At 34.7% G+C, this 26,023-nt stretch overlaps 1 protein-coding gene across 2 annotated transcripts in view; it reads left to right on the plus strand.

Moving 5' to 3' along the window:
- The window catches only part of LRCH1 (leucine rich repeats and calponin homology domain containing 1), a 115,860-nt gene that overhangs the window by 64,775 nt on the left and 25,062 nt on the right, over nt 1-26,023 (plus strand). The window contains exons 7-15 of one of the 2 annotated variants that reach the window (XM_079307175.1): nt 1,058-1,142; nt 5,472-5,577; nt 6,686-6,798; nt 8,299-8,366; nt 9,253-9,339; nt 12,189-12,225; nt 12,921-13,034; nt 15,008-15,055; nt 16,269-16,341. In XM_079307175.1, the coding sequence (XP_079163301.1) occupies nt 1,058-1,142; nt 5,472-5,577; nt 6,686-6,798; nt 8,299-8,366; nt 9,253-9,339; nt 12,189-12,225; nt 12,921-13,034; nt 15,008-15,055; nt 16,269-16,341 (731 nt within the window). The remainder of the gene's footprint in view (nt 1-1,057; nt 1,143-5,471; nt 5,578-6,685; nt 6,799-8,298; nt 8,367-9,252; nt 9,340-12,188; nt 12,226-12,920; nt 13,035-15,007; nt 15,056-16,268; nt 16,342-26,023) is intronic. The other variant, XM_079307176.1, reaches the window with a different exon arrangement.

The raw sequence follows: 26,023 nt of genomic DNA on the forward strand, positions 1-26,023 counted from the left end.
GTCATCTCAGTAAGGTTTGAATCAAACTGTTTTCCTCCATCTACCTTTGGAGAGCCCTTTGTGAATTTCTATCAGATAAATGTCAAAGGTGAGAAGAATCCAGGATGATGAGTAGATGTTCCATTTGGGACAAACCTACTGGTTTTCTGGTCTGTTCTTTTCTGTATGCAAGAAAATTGGCAGGAATGTCATGTCCTCTCTGGTATTTTGTTCGTATTGAAGAATACAGGTTAGGGTAAGTGGATGGTACAGTCTAGATTTCCAAAGGCAATTTCTGCAAAACAATCTTCAGTGCTTACTTATGAGAGGTAATTTTAAGATTAGAACTAATGAATCAGATACCTTATTCATGTGAAGACAGATAAAGCTCCTTTCTTAAATTGTTATGTCAATCTGATTTCAGTTATCACAGCTTTCAGGATAGCAAATAAAGGGATAATAAGGTATATTTAATTAAAAAAAAAAAGTTACATGATGAGAGTATTGCATCTAATAGTGCACTTTAGAATGAGTAGAGGTCATATTGGGTAATGAAACCAGAACAGAGAGCATTTGCTGTTATTACAGTAATTTTCTCGAAAACCTAAATTCCAAAGTCTATTTTAAGGCTCCGAAAGAGGGTTTCTGTGTTAATAATTACTTCAAGCCTGAGGGAGATATGAGTTCTGTTGTAACAGATCAATGGTTACAATTAAATCCGTTGACTGTGCTTTGAGTTTTACTATTTTTGTTTCTTTTCCCATGGCTAAATTGCTGCAGTCCTGTGCTGCTTAGGTAGTAACTAAGCAGTTTTGCCTAGTCTATAGACAAAAGCAAGCTGATAGTAGATGATTTCTGTTGTTTCATTAATCCTTAGGCTAACCAGCCATTCAATCTGATCTATTTTACCATCACCAGTTTATAAATGTTTAGTACTTTACTGTATTAAGCTGTTTCACCACCTACCATTAAGAATAGTTTGACATTTGCTCAGAGTTAGGTGAAACCAGAACAGAATTGGAATGTGAACATTATGATAGCTTTTTACTGATTTTTAATTTTTATTATTCACATCTAGCATTGATGACATCTACCCAAGTAAAAAGGATTCAGATTCAGGTGTTGGTAGTGATAATGGTGATAAACGTTTGTCAGCAACAGAGGTAAGTTACCTCCTTTTGTATCAAACTCGCCTCCCAGCACACTTATTTTGACTGTTGGGTAATAATGTAAAAAGATTTTAGACTTAAAAAGTCTGCAACCTTGACATGAATTTTACGCTAAGAAATGACTAAAACAAAGATAAAAGGAGACTGTAGGTTTTGGTTTTTTTTTTTTTTTTTTTGTCTGGGTGGCCAGTGGGATACTTGTTTCCAAATGGTTACAGACTTACCAATAGTCAAAAATTCTCTACGGTTTTCTGTCAGTTTACATAATCTAGAGAATGAGAAACAAACCGTAATTCAAGTCTGCTGTTTTCAACAAAGTAAATGTGCTAACAGGTTACAAGCTGATCACTTCTCCCATACTTTTCTCTTTGACTGATTACTCTTTCCTGTTGGGAATTTACAGTGCCCAGCCAATATGTTCCGTGATGTGGTTATAGCAGATTACTGTAGTGTAGAAAGTTTTAGAAACTTTGCAGATTTTCATGTGTTTAAATGTTCTGGCAGCTAGGCAATGCTGAAAATAAACCTTCAGGTCTTTTCCTGAACTTTGCAGTAGGGCTGAGCAAAGAGAAAGGATAGCTTTGTGAGACTAGTGTCCTATGCTGTTAGAACCGATTCACAGAGGTTTTCTTCTGGGGCACTGCTTAGCCAAACAGGGCACTAAATCTGTATGAAGTTGAACTGGATAGATAATGTAATAGTAAGTAAATAATTAGCAGTATAAGTGTGTGATGTACAATACTAGGATTTGTGGTCTGACCTAATGGGAAATCCCTCATAATAAAAGGATGACCTTGCTACTTAAAATAGTTTTACACGGATTCTTTAGTGTTTTTCTCTGTCTTTAAGGAAAAGCGGTTTTGTTTCTTTTGAAACAAATGTAGGAAGAATCAAGCTTGGGTAATGAATTTATAGTTACGCAAAAATGAATTGAACATGAATCCACTTACTCACTGATGGGTCCTTTATATATAATAGTATTTTAAAAAAAACCAAGTGTTTGGGCAGGTGGAAGTGAAGCAGAATTGTTATGATTTCTAGCCAACTCTCTAATGGTTTACCTCTAGCTGTAAGAGCATTCAGTCTCTTCAGAGACACTTACAAACTGTTTTTCCAGTCTTGCACTTCCTGAAGCTCCATTGGCTTGTTAATGAAACTGTTATTCCAGAATTTCCTCTTTAGCTATAAATATCACCTTTAGAAAATAGCTCATGTTACCTGTAATCAAAATGCAGCAATTGAAATGCTACAAAAAATTATTTTGAAAGCTACCAACAGTGCACCAATAAATTTTTGACTGCACAAAGCTTTTTTCTGTGAGAACGATTTACTCATTTTATCCCCACCTGGTTGCTACTCTACTTTTAAGGAAAAATAGATGCTGAGATCAGTAACCCCAAATACATTTGGTAGTAAGTTTACCATTTACTTTCCTTCTGATGTGTCCTTTAATATCTGTGTAATGTATGGGATTTGTGCAAGAAATATTAGTATGATGCAAATACAGGTTCACACGTGTTGTTAATTAGTCAGAAAGTTACATACCAAACATGGGATAAACATTAAGTGATCAGTTACAAAACAATCATTAAAACAGGTTTCTGGGTTTTTGGGTTTTTAAAATTAATATAAACTACTGTTTAGTCTGGAGGGTAGTGGCTGTTGAGTTTCTGTTTTTTTACAGGAAATACTACAATGTCATTTTTCCTGTTCATGTAACAGAAATGAATCACTTGTTTGAACACTAATGTAGGTTTTAGGAAGCTTGCTAATTGATTTTGAATGAATACACAGAGGAGGGAGTACTTGATGAAATGAACTGTGTATGTATCTCTCAGACTTGGTAGGGTCCTTACAGCATCAGTTTTCCCAGCTATAGCCATCTCAGACATTACAAATGAAAGATATCTTGTAGCATTACTGTAAAATTGATCATTGCAACTTGAAGGCAAATTTTGCCTTAAGGCAATATACCATCAACCTCATCTTTTAGAAAAAATACAGCATTTAGATTAATTTTCCCCCTTCATTTGGCCTTATTTTTCCTTTTGTTAAAATTCATTAGAATTATATTAGGATGATGTCTGGACTTTATTACCCATATGAGTGATGCATTAGTACCAGCAGGAATATATATGAAGAATCTTTCAAAGTGCATTATCTCAATTATCTCGTAGAATAATGTTAGGTATTTTTGATTCTTATATGTCTATTGTCTTCTGTTGCTGTCTGAATAAAAAAATAAAACTATGGAAGAAAGAAGTTAGATACAGTATTCCACCTGTGAAGGAATGATGTTTTTGTATTATCCAAGGCTACTTTGGATAGTTTTTGTTTCATAGTATAGTGGCAGGAAACACCTGGAAAATTAATTGCAGAATTCTGTAGGTCCTGAAAGTGAGATGTTGTCTGTTAAAGGAGTATTATTTATTTCCAAGTTGAATGGTCTGTTCCTTTTTTTTTTACCAACACCCCAAAATACTTTCCTCGAAGTGTGTGTTACTCTGCTGAGAAAAAAAAAAAAAGTACCTGTTTCAGATCTAGAAATTCTAATAGTGTATGTAGGGATATTTTACTGTAGTATTTTCAAAGGATAGTTGAAAATTTAATGCTACATGAACTTTGATCTAAAATAATTAAATCTAATATTTAAAAGTCATAAGAGATACAACCTGATAGAGAAGGAACTTCACTGTAACCTTGGTTGTCTGAATGGATTTATATTGTATCTGTCTTTTTTTATAATTTTATTTTAAGGTGTTGGATTGTCATTGCTTCAGATCTAAAAGACTCTTGTGCTTAGGGTACTTGGAATGTTGTTTATTTTCTTTTGGAGTTACTAAGTAGTTTCATTTTAAAATATCATTAATTTTAGGATTTAGAATTTATTTTGAAAAAGTTTTATGAAGCCCCTGAACACCCTTTTGAATTTTTTTCTCCTTAAGCCAAAGAATACAGCCAGTGAATTCATAGAGTTAATAACATGCAGTTTATTAATCAGAAAGAAAATTCATCATGATCCACATTTACAGTTTGTTTTGAGTCCAAGGTATTCTTGGAAAATAGGAATAATGTATTTTTGTAGAGTTTTTAAGAGCAAGGTGGATTTGCTCTATCCTTTATCAACTTTAGCTTCGGGAGTTAGAAAAAATACTTTCTACATAGATTATGAACATATAAAGGTAGCAAGAATGGCAAACTTCTACTAGAAGCTAGATAGAATTAAATAATTAATTATGTGTAACACATTTCCTTTAAGATCTTTTTTGTTATACTAGTCTGAACTGATAAAATGGGGAATATGATTTCCCTAAAAAATATATTCTTCAAGGATATGGAACAAAGGGCTATATGTATTATAACAGTTAGAATTACAGAATACATGTATGGAAAATATATGCACAGAGTAGCAAGTTACAGAAACACAGAGCATTTAAAGAATGAGCAACACCTATGGGTTTACTGGAAAAAGTACTTGCAAAGTTCTGAGACTCTTGTAATGGTAAGTTTTCTGTCTCAGGGAAGCAAGAATAAAAACTTGGCCTCTTCTGCAAACTGTGGTTTTGCTCTAGTTCACTTTAGGAGGGGATGTGAGCTGGTCCCACTTGAGCAGGTCACTGCTGGCCCTGCAGAGAAATAGAGCCATAGTGGCCAGGTACAGAATTGAGTCTGTGCTTCCTTGTGCAGCTGCTGTCTGTAAAGCCATAGACAGGACAGGCTTGTAGATACAAGTCATGTGTTTTAGTGTACCAGCTAATACAGCTGAAAAAATGGGTGAGCTTTGAGGTCAAAAACTAGTGTACTTGAGTGTCTATGCTTTTTTAAATTTTTTTTTCCCCCAGCTCTGTCAGTTAATACAATTAAAGATGTTGCCTTGCTTGATGTTGGTCTTGCTTGCTGTAGGCATTTAGTTCAGAAGCTGCATGGTAAAGCAGGAAAGAAGAGTCGTGGAGGGAAAGAAAAAAAGGGCTGTGATATCAGGCTCAGTGTTTCTTCCACAGTGTTTGGTGGCTATAAGGAAGCCCTGTTTTCACCTGCCCAGGGAAGCACAGATAGCAGCACAGTGCAGTGGTGTCAGTGCAAGGAGAGGACTAGTGCAGTAAGACAGGAAAAGAAGATGTGAATTGTTCTACTTGGCAAACCTCCTGTGGGGATGTATTCAGCATGACAGCAACTTTTTACAACAGGATGTGGTCATATTAGATGCTCTGGTATCCTGTCCCACATTAATTTACAGCTCTTTAGTGAGCACTCTTGTTAACATGTACATTTTTATCATTCTTGGTTTGAGCTGGGACCAGTGTTTCTCTTATTTTTTCCTAGCCATCTGATGAAGATACTATCAGCTTTAATGTTCCAATGTCGGATATTGTGGAAGAAGATCATATAATAAAGGATGATTCAGGTCACCATGCTAACTCAAGAAAAGGTTGGAATGTAAAAAACATGGAAGTTAAATACAGAGAAATTCTGTTGTTAATTCCATGCCTATCTACTTACCCAGAAGGTTTTGGGCATGCATATATGCAGTTGTGTAAAAATGAAAAAAGTATTCTACTTAGAAAATCTTTACTATACTGAATTGAGTCTGTCTAGTAATTTTCTGATTCCAAAAATCTTGCTGTACTTTGTTTTAAGAGTTAATAAGATCTGATTCTGACTTTGGCAAGAAAAAAGTTGGTTTGAGCTGTGCTATCCAACAACTACTATCAATGTTCAGTAATTTAACAAAGTGTAATAATGGAGTCTATTTCTATAGCTGGACTTAGTGTGTATATAAAGCTTTTTTTCGTCAGTCAGCATCACCTCTGGAAACAAGTAAATCTCTTTGTATTTGTGAGAGGTCTAATTTTATCCAATTTTTTTAAAGTAACTTATATTTTTCTCAATTACACTACATACTGATGAACAATGGTTCTCCAAGTTCTGCACATAGTACTAATAAATGGCAGGATGGAGTCAGAAAGTTGCATATGGAAACCACATAAATAGGAGATGGCATACCCTCAGTGTTACTCACTTGAATGAACTTCAGTTGAGATACTCACCAGAATTTGGTAGAATATTAAGAGCCATAACAGGATTATATCCTACAGTGTTTATTAGCAAACTGGAGAGGGTAAATCATAGGATCTTATCCTTGGAAATAGTATATGTAGGCAGGAGCTTGGGACAGGCTCTGAATAATTTTGTGACTGTTGGATGGTTGTTGCAGCACAGTAATTCTGAAATTGCAGGTCACTGCCTAAGACGTGAATGTCTTAAAACACTGCACAGTTGTCTGGCTGTGTTCTTGTATTGGTACTAGCAAGACAGATTTGGTGTGGTTCAAAACTGGCTCCATCAGTGCCTGCTGTGATGCTTCTGATACGCAGTTGTATATGACCAAGAATGGATTTATTGCAACTTAGAAATTAATTGGCATCACTGTTTACAATGATGAGATCTTAACCTGCTTGAATTTTTAAATGTGATTTCAAGCTTTGCTTTTGAAATCATTCTTCTATCTTTTTCTTTTTTTTCATTGGTGCTCCTAGTGGAATTCCATCAAGTATCTTCACACGTGTTTATCAATGATACCTCACAAGAAACAGGAAACCAGTTTGATGAATCGGATACTCTTACTACTGAATTTATGAGCTACATTAAGGCAAGTTTGTGACAATGTTAAGTGGAGAAAATATGTTCTCTACTTTCATAAGTGCAGAGCAAATAGGAATGATAAACTGCAGATATTTTAAGGAATAAGAGACTGCAGCTGATATTTATTGTTCTAAAAATATAAAGGAAGCAAAAATAAGCAGATGGTTTAAAATTATTACAATTGATCCAGGAAAACTTACCCAGAACTCTGTTTAGGATATGTAAAAGTTATCCTTTAACTCTGTTTAAAGCTTTAAGAGAAATGGCAGATTTGTTCTGTATTTACTTTATATTTTGAATTGAGCGATATATTGTGTTTGTTACATCGCTTAAATGTGAGATGACTCTGTGTTAGCTGTGGTGGCTAAAGTGATTTTGAAGTAATGCTGTGGTAGTAAAATAGATTTTCTTTATTTTTTAAACATTTTATTAGCAGTTGAGAGATTCTTAAAGACAAATTATACCAGATCACCTTCTAGAATAAGTGCTACATTTTTGTTGTCTTATGGTAGGTACCCTTATTGTAGGAAAACATCATGGCTTTTATTCTTGTAAGGTGAAGAAAGATGACAAAGAATGGCTTTATTCATTCTGCTGGGGATTGTCACTGGGAAAAGAGCCATCAATGGAGAGTGTTAGAGAAGCTGGTACACTCTTCAGTGTCACATAAACCAGAATTGGGTAGGATTTATTGGTACAGGATGATGCAACTGATGTGCCAAACGCATGACACAAAAGAGGATAAGCCTCTGTTTTCTGCTATTCCTTCTCTACAAGTACAAACACACATTTATTCTGAGAGCTTCTGTCTTTACTGGCAGCTGAACTAATTCAGTGCTCTTGCCTGTCTGAGATGAAAGAGTTGCAAAACACCAAGTGGAAGCATAAGAGATTCAAGTTTTCAAACAAGTAACACTTCGTTTTTATAGGTGTGGAGGATCCGGTTTATGACTACACTGAACCCAAAATAACTGGCTGACTGATATGAATTCCTGGATGCAATTTGTTCCTTTTGAAAAAGAAATTATTCATGACTGTCAAAATTGTCAAATATTAATCCCTCTAGTAGTTATGCATGAAGTACATAATTGCCACTGTTTGTATGTTTGGAATTTCCTTGCTTTGTAAACAAATCTGGCTGCAGTAGGAGAGCAAGTAGGAGGGGACTTGGGATCATGGTTAATTGAAGCATTGTTTCTATATGTCAGAAAGTCACAAATGGAATCTGGGACATAGAACAAAGAATTCTTATACTGCTTGACTTTCTTTTTACAATTAAAGGAGGGTAAGGGCTGTTGACCTCAATAAAATCTTCTGAATAGAAGGTCTTGTAATCAATGTCTTAAAAGAGGGGTAGAGTGAGGAATGGAGCAGCAGTGTTGGATTGTTTCAACCAGCCAGCCTAAAATGTTACATAAATTAGGTCAGTGCTGAGTCAGAAAGCAAAATTTATCTGCCTACTTTATTGCAAAGTTCCATTCTCATTATCACTTTTGTCTGCTTGCAGAGCAGAGCAGCAGAGTGTGATGAATTATTGAGAATAGAAGAGGACACGCAATGGCCAGCAGACGAAATGTGAGTATTTTTTATGTATCTATTAATAATTTGCTATGTCATTTACTTTGACCAGGACCGGTATGACTTTGCTGTTTAATAATTTTGTAGGTTTAGAGGCATGACAATAGCATAACCTTGCACTTTGTGTGTGCTCAGGGTTTTATATTTTATTGCTGAATAGTGGATGTTACAATTTAATTCAAAAACAAATCTTTTTTTTTTTAATCACTTGTCATAATTTTGACCTTGAAGCAATCATTAGTTTGTAGGTATTAATTCCAGAATAGAGCAAGTGAGCATCAGTTGCTGAGATAGGTGCATAAGGGAATTCAACATGACTGTATTGTGAAGTTGTCACTCATCAGAGCAGTGTAGTCCTATAAGATATTAAAAAAAAAAAAAGACCTAAACCTGAAGGGAGGAAAGAATGAGTACTTTCTGAAAGAGCCTTATTGGCAGAACTAATGGGAGGTTATATTTCTACTGCCCAAAAAGAATGATAAATATTGAAAAGCAAAAGAAAGCAAGCTGGCCCTTATAAAAATCCATTGTATTTACTATTCATACTGAAACAATACATGGGATGAGTGCCTTTGTCAGATATTGGTAAATAAATTTTCAGTTTTAGAAATCATTCTGTTTAATTGAATGCCAAATGTTTTACTCATCCCTTTTATTTATGTATGTACTAGGCTGGGGGGGCTTTGTCAAGGACAAAATGTTGGAGAGCTTTTTTCAGAAGCAGCTCTTTCCATAAATTCAGCATATCCCAGTGTGCAGAGGCTGTTTTTTTCCCCCTGTATTTGCATGCCAGTTGGAAGGTAAAGCTCGCACACTGAAATTCAGCCTATCCTTGATAATTGCTGTCGTATGTTTTTTTGAATGTTTTTGTTTTCTGTTATAGAATAAATTTATCAGAAGAGCAAACTATTGATATAGCAATGATAGAACAACTAAGAGAAGCTGTAGATTTGTTACAAGATTCCAACAGGTATGCTTACAATAGCTGATATAATAATACGATAATAATATAAAGTATTTTCAAGTTTTTTGTTATTAGATTAGAGTTCTCTTTTAACTGACAACTGAAAGCTCTCTGGAATTACCAAGTGCTTTGTTAGCATATCAGTGTGTGCAGGGTAGTTAAGAAGGAAACTCACGTTTGCTCTCGAGTATTTAGACAAGATTCCCAGTAAATTAAGAAGTTATAAAAGAAACCAAAAATCAGATGTGGGGACGCCCCTTAACCATTGATCTCATGTACACTGATGTGATTATTGGAAATTTTGTCTAGGATTCTCACATTTCTTTTAGGGACTATAAATTTTCCTCTTACTCATGCTTGGTATATGTTGTTGGAATGAGAAGGGCTTCTGGCCCATCTTCATGCCAATTCAATGAAGCACATAAAGGAAGGGCCTGAATTAATATTGGACTTTCTTTAGTTTTCTGAAATCCACAGGAGAAAGAAGAGGAGGCAAAGAAAGTTATTTAGGTTTCCCCTGACTGTAGAAGGCAAGCTTTTATAATTTAGATGCCCATTTTAAGTGGCTGGAGTCACATAGAATGGCTCTGGAACTGTGGCTAAGCAAAAGAAGAAGTATTTAAAAGAAAACAAGTGCTTACCCTACTGGAAAAGTATGACAATAGTGGTGCCTGTAGTTCTCTCTGTCCAGATGCTTGCTATTGCTTTTCTTAGTGTAATCACCTTCAGAAACCAAGTTCATTTCAAAACTCATTTTTATTCTTTCTTGTATGAGGTAGCTGATTTACAGCTTCTTTTCTCTGAAGAACAGAAACCTCCTTGTCACTTCAGCCTTAAGTTCTCTTTCCTCCCTTGATAGCTGTTTGCTTTTGTGACTACACTGTTCTTTACTTTAAATGCCTATTTTGAACTGCTTTTTCACTAAGTAGACTTCTGTACTTTTAGGACAGAAATTGATTCCTGTTAGTATTTCTAGAGAGACAGCTGGCTTTATTTTGTGTCAGGTAAAGAATGCTTGAGTTCTTGAATCATACACTAAATACTTGAATCAAAAATATTTTTACTTAATAATATGTTGTAAAATTAGGAAATAGACAATTAGGAAATCTTTTTAGTTCCTTTAGCTTCCTAGTACCATTGCTTTTGTATCTCATGTGAGGCTTTTTACTTTGGCAGAAGAGTGTTGTAGTTAAAAAAGGAAAATGTTTGTTTTGGAAAAAACACCAGCAAAAATATTTTAGTTGTTGCCTGATAAATTTTGTCAATTTGTTTTTTTGTTTCCAGACATTGCCCAAATATTTCCTACATACTTAGGTACTTCAGTTAAATTAAGAGGGTCAATAAAATACAGAAAATCTTTTTTTTGTTAACCTACAGATATGCTTTGATTAGTAACACTACAGTAAATTTCAAAAATCACCTTTCGAAGTGACTAATCATGTTAAGTATGTATTTCTCTACTGTTGTTTTTGCAGTATGTTGGGAGGTTGTGGCTACATTTTCTAAGCTTAAAATATGAGCATTTATATTCAATTCTCGGAGTGCCATATGGGCTTTTCAGTATAAACCTTCTGTATATTAACATCCAGACCTAAGCAGCAAGATACATCTGAGTGCCCAGTACTTGTCAAATGATGCTATAGACTTCCAGTCCTCTGAGCCATTAGTTCCTCATAATTTCTTTTTTTAAAATAATTACTGGATTCTATGGCTTTTTTATATACTTGCTTTATATAAAACAGTGTGAGAAATGTTTTTTCATAATCAAGAGGTTTTGTGTCTATCCAGTTCCAGAAAGGAATATAAATGCTTCTGTTGCTCTTTAGTTTCAGATGCACAAAGCTGGCATTTGCTTTTAACTTAAACCTAGAGCATGTCAAACATTGTAACTTTTTCCAGTTTCCTTTGTGCATTCATATAATTGGTGGTCTAGTCGAGGTAACCTAGTTGAAATAACTAACTCTACCCAGGACCATCCTTATCTCCCACTGAACGCCCTTTAGGAGAAAACACTGTCAGGGCTGAAGCAGTTGGTGATGCAAGTATACCTAATGTGCACAGACAGGAATTCTTTCAAGCTGTTTTTTCTAGTGGGTGTGATTTTTAAACTTGTAAGATGCTTGTCCAGTTACTTTTGGTTTAGTGTTCTGCATCAGCATTTCATTTCTGGGAAGAAAGATTTCAGATTCAACCTTTTTCAATATTTTCAATATGTTTGCATTGTATTTCTGTGTTTGCTTCCCTATATTTCCTGCTTTCTTTCATTTTCTGCTTCACTGTTTTATTTTCAGCCACTGTAAATTAAGTTGGAATATCTAGGCAGGGCTATGACTTCCATTTGAAAACTGGTTTCTAGAGGTTAGATACAGAAATCTGTAGGCTTTTAGATAACAACATGGTTGTTGGTAGTAAACAGGTCCTTTTGTTTTGATACGTGCCATTCCTCAAAGTGGTACTTTGTGGATGAAACCATGAATGATGCTTCAGACTGAACTGAAGTATCAGGAGGCATTTCCAAAAGCTCTGAAGAGATGACACTGGACAAGTTAAATTGATAATTATAAGAGAATTTCATATATATACTTGTTTGTAATTAAATATTGAACAGTGTTACCAAAGCTATAGCACAGTGTAATGTTTTTATTTCAAACCTTACAGATTAAGCAAGAGATATTTCAAAATGAGAGCAGTGCTGTGAGTCTCTATCCCACAGAACCAGCAAGTGTTTTAGAATTTCAGGAGTTTATAGTAAAGTGTGTTTATATACCTTCTTTAGAAAAAAAATAATTTTTAGATGAATCATGTTCAAGTTGCTACACAATTAATTACATATTTGCCTTTGTCTTTATACATAGTGGTCAAATGCAGATGGACATGTCTTCTCTTGATCAGGTATGTTAATGGGTATATAATTACAGAGTATTCTGAGGCAGGGAAAGACAGAAAATGAGTCCATGATTTCATAATTTAGTAATGTGCCAAGTAGGGAAGGTAAAACGTAAGTAGACTGAAGGGCAAAACTCATTCTTCCTTACTCTATATTTATGGAATTGTTGTGGGACTTGTTTGTTTGTTTCTTTGTTTTTGTCTGTGTTTATCTTATATGTAAATGTTTTGTGCTTATCTGTTACTTTTTAATTTTAGTACCCCCATCCTGTATCCCTGTATGGCAGTTCAGCTATGCATCATCATCTACCGTTTGACCCCCCAGTCTCCACCTTTTATTGTAGGAAAACAGTATATTCATTAAGGATAATCATAGAATATTTTGTAAAATAAAAGTTTGTGTTTTTCCAGAGTACTGTCACTATAGTTATAGAGAGTATAGATAAAGTATGGGTTTTGAGTTTTACAGTGTGATATATGTTGTTGTGTATCCTGTCTGGTGAATTAATGTTTTTTATCAAATAGTTGGTTTAGATTTACTCTTATCCACTCTCAGTATTAGAACTGCACTTGTATAGTATCTACTTACTTCTCTGTGTGCTTTTCGTCACAGTATTTGTAAGAAAAGGTAATGTTATGCAAAAAGAAAAAAAAAAGTTCTATTTCCAGTAGTACAGACAGAAGAGTTATTTATTTTACAGAGAGAAAATGCTGAAGAGGAGCTGGAATTCCAGAGAAGGAGGGAGTTGATTATGGAGAAAGCAAAGCCTGAAGCTAGAACTTGTGAACAGGGTGAAAAATGGTCACTGAGTCAGGTATGGAGGTGTCCAGATGCAATAAATGTGGAAACATTTGGAATGGATCATGGCATTCTGTCAATTTGTGTGTGGGGATAATGGGTTTAGACCCAGTGTGGGGATTGGGCTTTTTTTTTACCTTAGCATGAATCTCAAGTTTGACTGGAAAAGGAAAGTTGATTAGGACCTACTGCTTTGGAAAGAACTTAAATAATAAATATTTCCAATAAAAGGATAATAGTCACAGGGGTTGCATTCCCCTGAAAAAAATGTCATCTCCAAAGTTAGATTTTCAAGAAAATGTAGTACCTGACCTCTTTCTCCCCTTACCCCAAAAATTATTGTAGTTATATAAGTTTCTAAATTTATGGTAACAGCAGGTTTTTAATTGTATTTAATATTGCAAGCAGACTGTATATAGGTTGAGATAATAATTTTTAAAGTTTAAAAAATATTTTAAGATTTGTGCACTGTAATGATCCAGAACTGTAGAGCTACCAAAAAAAATTAAATATTTGGGGCACATGTTATTACTTCAAAACTTGCTATATAGGGATTTTTTTAATTGCACTTTGCAAGCAGATTGTGAAACAAAATTACAGAAGATGCTTTCTATATTGGCAGTACCTTAATATTGCCTGTTCTATCCAGAAATAGGGGTGTTTTTTTGGTTTATCTTGATGCTTTTCAAATCTTCTTATGCACAATAATCATAAAACTCTCCTGTAGATAAACTTGTGACTTTGTTAACCTAATTTTGTCTTTGCTTTTTCTTTAAAACATCAAAAAATGGAGTTGGTTAATTTCCTTTGTTACATTATTGTATATTGGATTTATCACACTTTATTTGGAACAGCTCTTACTTCATTGTTGAGATTAACAGATAAGGCTAATTCAGTGTCACACTGGTCTCTGTATTTTCATGAACTGTTTAGCAAAGATACACCACTAACCGACCTCTCCAAAAGAGGCAAAATCTGAACACTTGTGGGAGTCTGATCTGGACTGTCTTATGCAAAAATACTAGGTGAAAATACCAGGCACACTGTGAAATTGAAACGTCCTCCAAGAGCAAGTTTTTAATCATGTTGTGTTCTGTGTAGTACAGGAAGAACTTGTGTTGCTAAATGAATTCAATTCAGCATAAATGCAAAGTTCTGACTAGAACAAAAAAGTGCTCAAGCATGCAAGTCCCCAGGTAGAACTGGCTGGGATCAGATGGGTAAGGTTTCTCTGTTTATTCTAGGTTAAGACAGTAGTTCAGCTGATACTATGAAAGATGTCTCAGGCTGAAAAATTTTTTTTCGTCTTGTAAAGTGGCCAAAAAAGGTTATGAAGCAAAATGGGATGTGTCATCTTCCTTCCCATCTTGCTAACTTTTGAAAAGCTCTGTGATTGTTGGGACCTAGTGTTCCAAGTGCTCTCTTTTGTTTCCATTTTTTGTCAATTAAAAAAAAATTGCCCTAGGAAAATTGTTTTGGATTGAATTATAATATACTGTTACTGCTGTCTTTCTGTTTAGTTATACTGCTGATGAATTAATGATTTTATTTCATATTTATCAATATGGTGTACGTTTCCTATGTACTACAGAAATTTTATGTTGCAATTATAAATTTAATTGTTTACAGAATACTTCTCTCTTCAAATCTGTGTTGAAAATCTGTTTTGCAAATGAAATCTTCGTGGTATTGTAATTTAAAAAATGTGCTGCATTTTAATGGACAAACATTAAAATCTTAGAAATGCAGTTATAATCCCTTAGTACTGAAGCAAAAAAGTTAATGACAAGTCTGTGTGAATAGTTTCCACCTGCATTTTAAAAAGAGTTATTCAGCTAGCAATAGAAGTATTTATGATTCATCCAAATTAAGTTTCAGTGAAAAAAATAATATAGCTGACTATAATTAGTAAAATGTCCCATTGCAGTGTATCACTAATATAGGTTCTGAAATGTTTTTGTCTTTTTTTTCTTCTTCTTTCCAATGCAGAATGATTTAATTCTTTGGAACACGAGTGGGCAAACATCTCACAATGAGGTACGATGTCATTTGTTTGTGTCTTATATGTTTTACATGAATGTTTCATAGACAAAACGAAACATAACTGAATTTCACAGAACATAGGACTGAGATTTTACTTAGAAATGATTGTGGTTTGCTTGGCGTGTGGTTTAATCTTTTCAGCTCAGAGATTTACTAGATTATAAAAATAGACTTTCTGATCAACTTTTTTCAGAGTTATGCAGTTTAGTATAGAGCATCTAATTTTTTTACATTTTCTCCATTCAGAGACACTTTTAAATTTTTTCTTAAGTCTTCCTTGTTCAACAAGATTTCCTATTGATTTCAGTGCAATTTCTTTTTGCACAGTTGTGTCATGTCCTTGATTAGTTTTCAGAGAGGAATCTGACTATTGATCCTGTAGCTTTCTAGTGCAAATCTCATTGGAAGGTCAAAAAAGTAAAAACCATATGGAGCTCCTTATGGAGATTTACCTTCATATTTTTTTTATGCAGAGATGGGGCTTCTCTGTCTGTATTGCATTGGGCTTAAATGTCTTGCAAATTTGTGAGCACCCAGCCACCATCCACCAATGTTGGTCATGAGACTTCTGCAGTTCCCAACTCCCAGTGAATCACTTTTTAAATGAGGTTCCTGTTATGGATTTTGGTCTTTCTGTGTTGCCATTGGTGATATGATTATACCTTCCCCTCTCCTGTATGTTGCTGCTCCATTCTTCCAGCTGCAAGAAAACTGAACTCTCAGCCTAGTTCAGGGTCAGGGGGAGATCCTGCTCTTAGGCATAAGCTTAATTTCCTCTTTTCTGTTTTTAATGTAGAAATTCAGTGTTGCATGGAAGATACCATGCAGAATTGTAATAAATTCTGTGAAAGAAACAAACATGTCTAAAGAAAAAGCATGCCTTTGCTTTGTTTTTTTTAAATGTACTTTGCCACAGAATATGTTTTTGATGGAACCAAGTGATGACATAGGAGATTACTGAGAAATAATTGAGTTTATTTATAACTAGGGGGAATATCTTGCTATCTTTTGTCAGAAACTCTTCTAGCAGAGAAATAGGGTTCAATAAAAAAGATTATCATAGGTTTGGGACTATATTGTGATCAGATTGTGGTGGAATAGTTATAGCATGCAGCATTGTTAACTTTTGCAATTTTGCATGGTCAGATATGCTGAGATATATTCTGGGTGTTATTCTAATTTTGATGTATGTTTCTGAATTATACAGAATAAGGATAAAAGTCCAACAATGTCTCCTACTACAAGCACCACAATCCCTTTTGGTCTGAAGCCACGATCAGGTAATGTGGGAGACCAGTTTGTGTGTACTGGTTTGGATTTTTTTTACATCTCTATTATTATTATTAGATATTTCTATTTTTTCCCCTTAAGAAGTAAGCAATGTAACATTTTCTGTACAACAGTTAATAGAGCCTTAGAACATTTTAAGGTTCTCTAGTTTTGAATTTGTAAAAGGTATTTATTTGGCACATTATATATGGATCAATTTTCATCCATTACCAGTAAATTGGGTCTTTTATAAAGTTATATGTATATTAAAAATATGTTTGGATATAACTACACATATTTTATATGCATATACATATGTATCATCTGTGCTGACATACTAATTGAAATAATTAGTATGTCATTTTGCTTGATCGGTATGTGGGATAGAGTTTAGATTTTGTTGAATAATATATGTGAACAATTATGCTATTTTGGAAAATATTTGTGTCTGAAAATTTTCTCTTTATTGAGTCTGTCACTAGGTATGCTTGAGTAAACACAAAGCATTATGGCAAGGTTACAGTCTTTACTTCTGCCAGCAACTGAGTTCAATGAATTTGCAATGCACTATATCTGCATAACCACCAGTCTTTTAACAAGTAGCAGTTTATTTGAAAACAAACAAACTAAACCTAAAAGCAAGCAACAACAAAAAATCTCCCAAACTTAGAGAAGTATTTGAGGGCTTGGATAACAGCTTCCTTTAAAAACTGGATTAGCTACATGATTTAATTCAGTTTTTGTCTTCCCTGTGCTGAGGTAGTCAATATTAAGTCATGCCATGTCACTTTTAATGAGTAGCTGTAGGTTTTCAGTATGTTTCAGCATACTAAGACCATAGTTCTGGTTTCTGTCATTCACCACAAATGCTTTTAATCAAGAGATGCTAAACCCCTACAAGCTTGTAGTTTCCATAACAAAATACTTGGTAATAATGGCAGCAGTTTGTGAAACTGCTGGTGAAACATTGCGAAAATATTTATGAAATTGTACCCATAGATTTAACTGGTTTTTGTTGGTTTATTTTAGTGTTAGCTGTTTTTGTGAAGGAAGACATTTTAATTTTATCATGTAGTTGTGATAAACAGTTAGATCTTTTCAGCTGGATTTCTTTGATTGTTAGAATGTTAAATGCTGGGTCTGTCTTGTTCCTGATGATATAGAAGTTTTAGTATTTCTACATAAATTTAAAATATGGGTTAAATGATGAGCAAATGGGCCCTTCCAGAATCTGTTGAAAATTACACATTGAGTAATATTGCATAGTCCAGTGGCAGTATTGCAATATCAGTATCAGAAGAAAGATGTGTGAAAGCAAAGGGGCCCAGGCCATGTTGCTGCTTTCACAGGATGTGGGCTGTGTTCTGAGCCCACAGTGAAATCTGCTGCTGGGGACTGGAAGCTGCTTTGTGGAAAAATATGCAAGGCTGTGACTTCTTGTTAATGTGTTTGCTTAACATGCACTTCTGAGTCTTGGCATACTGTGCCTGTGTTTCTTACACTTAATGACTAGAATAGGACCAGGCAAAATAGCCTAGTGACTCTTTTTTTGAGAGAATTTCTAGAAAGACTGTTTGCAATGTTTGCAGTCCTTTGCAACAAAACCTCCAAGTCACATGGTTCAAGACCAGATGTGCACAAGTCCTACAGTTCATCCCTTGATTGTATTGCAGCTGTGTATGGCCTCATTGAATACCAAAATCAGTTGGTTGGAACTTGCTGATTTTCTGCACTGTACTAATTGAAGTTCATTTGTTTTAAAAGCTTTACCAATACTGTAATGTATTTTGGTAACATTATGATTGCATTAAACTTGATAATGTGACTTTATTTTCTTTTCCATATGAGACACTACATACACTAAGATCCATTACTGCACAGTTTCTCACCTGATGATGTCTAGTTTCAATCATCTTGCCATAAATTTATACCATATTAAGATAGGGGAACTTGACAATATAAAACTTTACATGCAGTTTCAGATAAAAGTACAGTATATTAGTTATGTAGCATCATGTAGCAAAATCAAACCTTGCAAAGGCATAGTAAAGCTTCATATTGTTTCATCTTCTGGTGTTTTGCTAACACATAAGAAATATTTACAGATAGAAGTAGTACATGACTGAAAATACTGGCATGTTTGTCAAGTCTGCAAGTTTTTTCTTTTAAAGCTGGTTTGTTCAGCAGGTCTGTAGTTTCTTCATTGTATTTCCTTTAAAACTTTATACAGATTTCGTGCATTTCAATCACTCTATCACTGCTTGGAATTTGTAAGTGTTAATTATATACTGCTTCATTGTCATAGACCCCAGCTAGTGCAGAGGTCCAGGAGTTTTTCAGATTAGTTTATAGTGTATTTTAATAGTTTTTTTCATTTCAGTTCTTAATGGCCTTAGGGGAAATGTTAAAAATTACTGGAAATGTAAGCTCTAATGAAGGTAAATAGTCTTAATGACTTTTAACTATTTAACTTTGTTAGAGCTTACATTTGAATTAGTTGGTTCTATAAATCTCTCAAATCCAAGTAAAGCATTAAAGAACATTGAAGTGTTCTAGCTAAAAGGTGTCCATCTTTTTTCCACCATGCTTGGTGGAAAAAATAGTGGCAAATTTTCAATGAAAATATATGCAACTGTATTTTTTTTCTGAAATTCGAGAGTTTATTTTCACTGTGTTTATTTTCATCTATTTAAAATGAATGTTGCTTTCTATTTGACTTTCCATCCTTCTCATAATTTCATAATGGTTTATGTCTCTTGGAAAGGTGAAAGTAAACTGTTCTAGACTTCTGGTAAAGATTCCAGTTTTTTGAAGTACACACACAAATATAAGTGCTTCCAGAGGATAGACCACAGTGGCTTAAACTTCTGTATTAGTACATACTGATATGTGTTCAGGACTGAAGGTTCTTTTATACTTTCATTTTTAAGCTAGGCAAAACATTGGGAAAATTCATATCTGATGGCTTACAGAACCCAAAGTACCCAAAGAAAATGTTTTGAAAGGTAATGAATGTGTTTACATTTCTTGAACAATTTTTTCCAAGGGTCAGAAGCTTACATTGAATGTAAAAACAAGGGAGATTTTTTAAATTTTCAGATTATTTCCTTCTGTATTTTAAATATTTTCAGGGAGTACGGACTTTCAAATTCACATTAATTTAGAAAACCTTAAAAAAATACCATTGAACATAAACAATTTTCTTAGAGCTGTAGTTTTCCTCTTGGGAAGTGCATTAACTGTCTGAAAAGCAATCATTCAAAATAGCAAATAAATTTAAATTCTCCCTCCTTCATCCATGAATTGATTAAAATGTTCAAAGGGGTGCTGATTGTTGAAATTGAGGATTGCCAAGGTCTTGTGGTATCTTTAATGTGCCAGACCTTCAAATCTGAACAGCTTCTAATACATGTTGCAATCAAGAGTTGTTTTTCCTTTTGTGTTGTGCCATTTCTAGGTCACTGTGTTTCTTAGTTTCTGCCGAAAAAAGTGACAGAAACACAGACAAAAAAACTTCTACTGTCAGAAGCTAAAGCACTGACAAAACTTGAAGTCACAAAACACTTTGTATTCTGAAGTGAGAAGTTGTTCCCTTGCAACTGTTCACGTAGCATAACATTACTGTGAACCTAGTGCCTTCAATTTGGGTGGTTTGTAGAGAGCTTGAAGGAAAATGTTAGTATCTATGGTAGACATGCTTGTATTTCAAATTAGTTGGAACATAAAATGATTATTGACACTTGACACTATTTTTCTCTTGTATGAGTGCTCATTACTCTTTTTCTATCTCTGGATATTTATTCTTTCCATTTGTTTTCTTCCTTAACTGCATTATCTGTGTACTTCAGAAAATAGTTGAGAATTCCAAACTGTTTATCTTTTGCCATAAGTCTGAATTCTGTTACCCTGTGTTGACACGGAGTTTAAATTGTGCTGACTCTCAAGTTTGGCTGATCTGGTGTCCAATAGCCAGAAGCAGTGACCCAGCTTTGGGAAAGTTTAAAGAGAGACAGAGCTGTGGAACTCTGAAAAGAAGTTTAAGGTGACACTGTCTGAATTATTATCATGTTAATACAGATTCCAAAATTTGTCGGAAGGAGAAATCCTACATGATTAAGTTCCTTCTGAATGTTAGTTTGGAATGGTAGAAAAGAGGGACTTTCTGTGCTTACTGAAACTTTACTTTGTGGTTAAGTGGTTTTGATTGCTTTTAGATCTACATAGCAATCTTAAATTGATTTATGTTTATGGGTTAGCATTTAGAGCAAAGGTAGTTTATAATCTTTAGTTTGGTCTGAGGAACATGAATGTTGCCTGTGTTTAGGATTCAGTAGATGAATGTGGAGATACATGTAGCAAAACAAGAAATGAGTTAATTTATTCTTTTTGCAGGAGTGATAAGGAACATTATGATCAGACACAGGAGGAGTTCATTTAAGGAACAACATCACTGTGAAAGGCAGAAAAGAGATTTAAATCTCTGTCAGAAAATAGGAAAGCAGTATTAAACTTTGAAAGGGTGGATGATACACTGAAGAGATTCAGGAAGGAGATATCTTAAGGGTGTCCATATCCAGTTCTGAAACACTGTAGAGTGGAGGTTTGAGGAAAGCTAAGGTGGAAATCCTTGCCACAATCAAGACAAGAGACAGAAGTGCAGAGTAGGTGTGGTAAGGAAGAAATAAATCTTTCCACAGAAGGATCTGAGTATCTGTAAGAGGTGGTGGTGTGACTAGTTAAAGGAGAGAAGACAGAATGGTTAGGGAGAACAGGGGCTGTATTGCTGCCCCAATTTAGCTCCATAATGAGTTCATGGTAGCCATGAACTGTAGGCATGACATGCTTTTACAGTCATCTGCAGACTGTTACAGCTTCTGTGTGAATGTACAGCTTTGTGTACTTCAGGGACCCCAGTCAAATAATTGATGACTTGTGCTTGTTAGAAGACTGTGATGCAATGTTGACAAAGCTTGTTGCACAAACTCAGTATCTGATTTTGGGGGGTATTCTATGCCTGTTCATGTCCCTGGGAAGTCTGTAAAAGTTGTGGAGGACCAATATTTGCATAGTGTGGTGAACCCATTGTAGATTTGAATTTATTGCTGGGGGAGCTAGCAAGAAAAAAAGTTAGCTCTTAATTTATTACTAATGAATTAAAATGGAAGGAGAACATCTGTGGTACATGTACTTGCTGAAGATCCTTCAACAATATGAGAATCCAAGTAATAATGTAGTTGCTACTTTCAAGATCAGCTAGGAAATTGTAATTATATTTTCATATGGATGTAAATTTTCTTTGTGAGAAAGGTTCTTATTATATAGTTACACAAATATAAAAAAATCTTATTCTATGGAAATTTCCTTCTTGAAACTTCATGGCTGGTATATTTATCTTCTGATTCTGAATCAAGTTTTTTATCAGGCTATAATGTAAAATCTATGGGTACATTTTCTTAAAACTTGGTTTTAACGAGTTGTGTGAAGTGCTATGGTTACAATGATCTTGCTAAACTTAACAGCCTTAACTGCACATATAATGTATGATTTGCAAATACTAACATTTAACTTTTCATTCTTTTTATTCTGCACCATCTCTCATTCTTCTCTCAAAATTTATACATTTTGTATTAATCACCTTTGAATTACATCTTTGCCATTACCATACAATCCTGATGCCATATATGAAATGCTGCTGCCCACTTTTATCCCCCTCCGGTCCTTATTACCACCATGGTTGGACTGGTTATCACTCCCCTCCAACAGACCCATCCCTCAGTTTTCCTCCTATCTCCTTCAACACACTTACACAGGCACAAACATGGGACAACTTTAGCTACAGTATCCCATCTGAAGGAGACAGTGACAATGGTAGGTGTTCCAAATATAATTTACTTAATTTTCTGTTTTCAGAAACATGAGTATGTGGTGAATGCCCTACATGGCTAAGGGCAAAATACAGTACTCTCCAGGGGATGTTTATAAGGCTAAATTCCTCAGAGGATGCACTTTAATTTGCTCTGGAATATGTAGTGTCAAAAGTCAGTAAGTGAGGTTTCACTCTTTTCTACTCTGGCAAATCAGCTTTTCCCATGATACTGATTTCAAGAACTATTTTCAGTGTAGGTTTATTTACTTGGTATATTTTCAAGAGTTGTAATAGTTGTACTCAAATGGCAGTTAATTTTGCCACTCTCTCTTCTGCATGTTTTACTTGTTATTTTTTGGAAGTTACTGACTATTAAAATACCCTACTTCCATCTGCATTTATTGGTGCAGGTGCATAACTAACACAAATGAATCCATAAAGAAACAAAGCTGAAACAATCAACTAAGCAAAAATAGTGATTTCTGTCCAATAGAAACTGTTAATAAGCTGTTCACAGTGAAGGTCAGGTACATTAATAGACTTCTGTTATTGCTGCTTTTGTTTTGTTTTTCTCCAGAGTTGTATTGTCATAATACACTGAGACACAGCACTAATATGCAAAGTGGGCCATGATTTGCCAGTTGCCCTAAAGTAGGAAGGTGTTTAGGTATTCAAAGGTAGCAAAACTCTCAAAAGCATCAGATTGAAACCAAGACCACAAATATTGATTAATAAATGCAAACATTAGCATACCGTTAAGGAAACTTTCCTGTCTGACTATCCAGATGTTCACTCTGGAAGTCACACTTGTACTACCCAAGACTTCAGGACTGAAGCCCCTTCACAGGGGGTGTTTCATTCTTTAATTGAGAGTATTTCCTATTTGCCTCAGTGTTATTGGTTATAAAACCATAAAAGGTAGCATACAGAAGGAATCAGCTCCATAAGGGAAATTAGTGTGGAATATAAGAATTCAGATACTGGTAAGTTGAAAAAACTGAATTTAGTTCAGAATGGTGTGGAAACTAAGTTAACATTTCACTCATGAATATTATAACAGAGAAACTTAGAGATGCTTCTTCTATTATTGCAGAATTTGATCTGTGTTAACCTGTATTTGTTAGTATTTCAGTCTTCTAAATGGAGGGATGGCACAGACTAGCTTGTGTGTTTGGGATAGATAGAGGCTTCCTGCCACTCCAATCTTAAGCCAGAAGCAAATGTTAGCATTTATTATCATGATGTGTTACAGCAGAAATTGTTTTTACAACTACAGTTTTTTAAGTTGGGGCTACTGAATTTCTATTACTTAAATTTAGACAGAATGAGTCAATCAAAGAGAAATGTAAATATAAACTTTCCTCGTGACTTCATCTCTGCCTGTCATAGTCCAATCTTCTTTGTTCTGTTGTTTTTAGACTCGGGTTAAATAATTTTGTGGTTTGCCTGAAGGATGATGTTGTCACACTAAGTACCCAGTACACTAAATTCCTTCATATGCAATTAATAGTGGCAAAATGTGCATTGAAATTCAGTGCAGAAATGAAAATTTTCACCAGGAATTTTGTCCTTGACAGTGGTATGTTGAGTACATACTATTTTATTAACTGTTATTCATCCAACTTGTTGACATTTGTGCAAAATACTTAAAAAAAAAATAAAGGGAACAAGTACTACTTAAGTGCTACTCCTGGCTTAAGCATGGATTCAAAAAGCAGAAACTCTTTTAAAGAGTGAAAAGTAGACATTCAGGTGTGTGTGAAGTATGGGCTCCCCTTGCTGGAGATTGTGTGTAATGCTGAGGAGCAAACAACACTTAGGACTGCCAAAGCTTCCTCTATGGGAACACTTTTTAAAAAAATTCAGTACTAACTAAAACTGTTATAGTTAATGCTTTATACTGTGGAGGTTTTTAAATTTTGTTTATTAATCAATTAAACTTATTTTATTGAAAAGCTTCTAATTGTAGTATCTCACTGCCTGAGATTAGCCTGCCTTTTTCCCATGGTGGAATTGAGGAAGTAATGCTGATACCTTTCAGTAAGGAACATTTTTTATCTGAAATTGGAAGGAAGTAAATCTTGGAACTTTGACTTCACAAAGGCCTAAAAAAGGATTGCTGTGGCCAAACTGAACGAAGGCCATAATAATACTCTAATTCTATGTAAATTTAACATAATTCTATACTACTGTTTCTGTAGATAATTATTTGAAATATTGCTACTGCTAATAAAGCTACAGTAGCTTTTAAGTACCATTTAAACCATGGTTTTACTCTTCAAGAAGGATTTTTACTTCAGTATTTCATCTGTAATAGGCAGCAAAGCTAAATTGTTAAGACTTGTACAATGAACTAGAAAATCTTAGTAATTGCAGCTACTGTTTTTAATTAATGTGATAGGACATTTTTATTTTACCTCTTAAAAATTTAGAAACAGTCTTCAGTAAATGATTACAGAGTTGCTAATGCAGAAATTTTAATACAATACAGGCCTGGAGTTAATAGAAGTCCTTGATAAGGGTTTCTGCTCTTGAAAAACTTGGGATTAGATTTTTTTGTTGTTGTAGTATCCATCTTAAATGATACGATTCATAAGTAACATTTTAGCTATTTTTCACTAGATATCAGTGTTCTAACAACCTCTGTGTTTTTGGGCATAATCACCTGTCACCTTTCTACAAAATGTTAGGAAGCATGGATTTGTTCATACACTCTATTTTGGATATAGAATTCAATTCCAAGTGTCCAGTTTGCTTTCTACAAAGTGAAATACTAATTATCAATAAAACTGTGGGCCTTTTGCATCTGAAGGTGTGGGTCTGCTATTCTCATGCTTTGTGTGGCAGGTCAGCATGAGGAATGTTTTTATTTATGATGTGTGCACCTCTGTGTAGATCCTTCTAAATGGTGACACTGTTGAGGATGTTGTCCACATGGAGAAGGGAACTGAGCTGCAGTCACTCTCTGTATTTCTTAGTCCTGCACATTCTTTACAGGACGCTCTCCCCTTCTGCCTCTGGGATTTCTGATGATATTATGAAGAATAGAGTTTACTAATATAGAACTGTAATATTAGGTGTTCTATTTAAAAGCAGTTCTGTTCAACAAATAGCATTAATATGGCATTCCAGAAATCAGTGATTTAAGAGAAATGTAGCAAATTCTAGTTCCCTGAGAAAAAGTAGATTAGGAGTGTATGAGTCAAGTAGTGGAAAAAAGCAAGTTCCTTGCTGAAATAACTGGCCATGGTTTATTCTCTTGATGCCTCAGTTGAATAGATTAAAGATATGCAAGGAGTTTGTTGCCTTAAGGTTTTTATAGTAGCTAGGAGAAAGAACTCTGCCTTTTGTCTGAAGTGCCATAGGTGCTGTCTGTCTGTCCCTTTGGCTGGAGAAGTAACTTAGATCAATCATCTCATTACTTAAACAGCCTGCACACAGGTGAGCCTGCACACAGTTGGGATTCCTCATGACTACACTGGTGTAAGATGACAAACCAAGTCACAAACAGGGACAGTTGCATTTTGGCTGTACATCTTGTTCTTCTGAACCATTCAATGCAGAAATGGAAGGGCAGAGGTGCATATTTGCAGAAATGTAATGATTTCAGGGAACTCTATTGTGGGCAAAGCGATAGAGTCAACAGGACTGGTGGGAAGGAGAACTGCCAAGAGTTTGTGCTACATTTGCAATACAACTTCTTTGTATGGGCTCTTACTGGATGGTTGAGTCTTCCTACATTTGTCTTTGGTGGGTTGTTTGGTTTTTTTTGGTTTTTTTTTTTTTTTTAGCATAACCTTATCTAGTAAGCATTTTATTCTGTGTAG

The sequence above is a fragment of the Erithacus rubecula genome (genome assembly GCF_903797595.1).
Source record: "Erithacus rubecula genome assembly, chromosome: 1".
NCBI lineage: Eukaryota > Metazoa > Chordata > Aves > Passeriformes > Muscicapidae > Erithacus > Erithacus rubecula.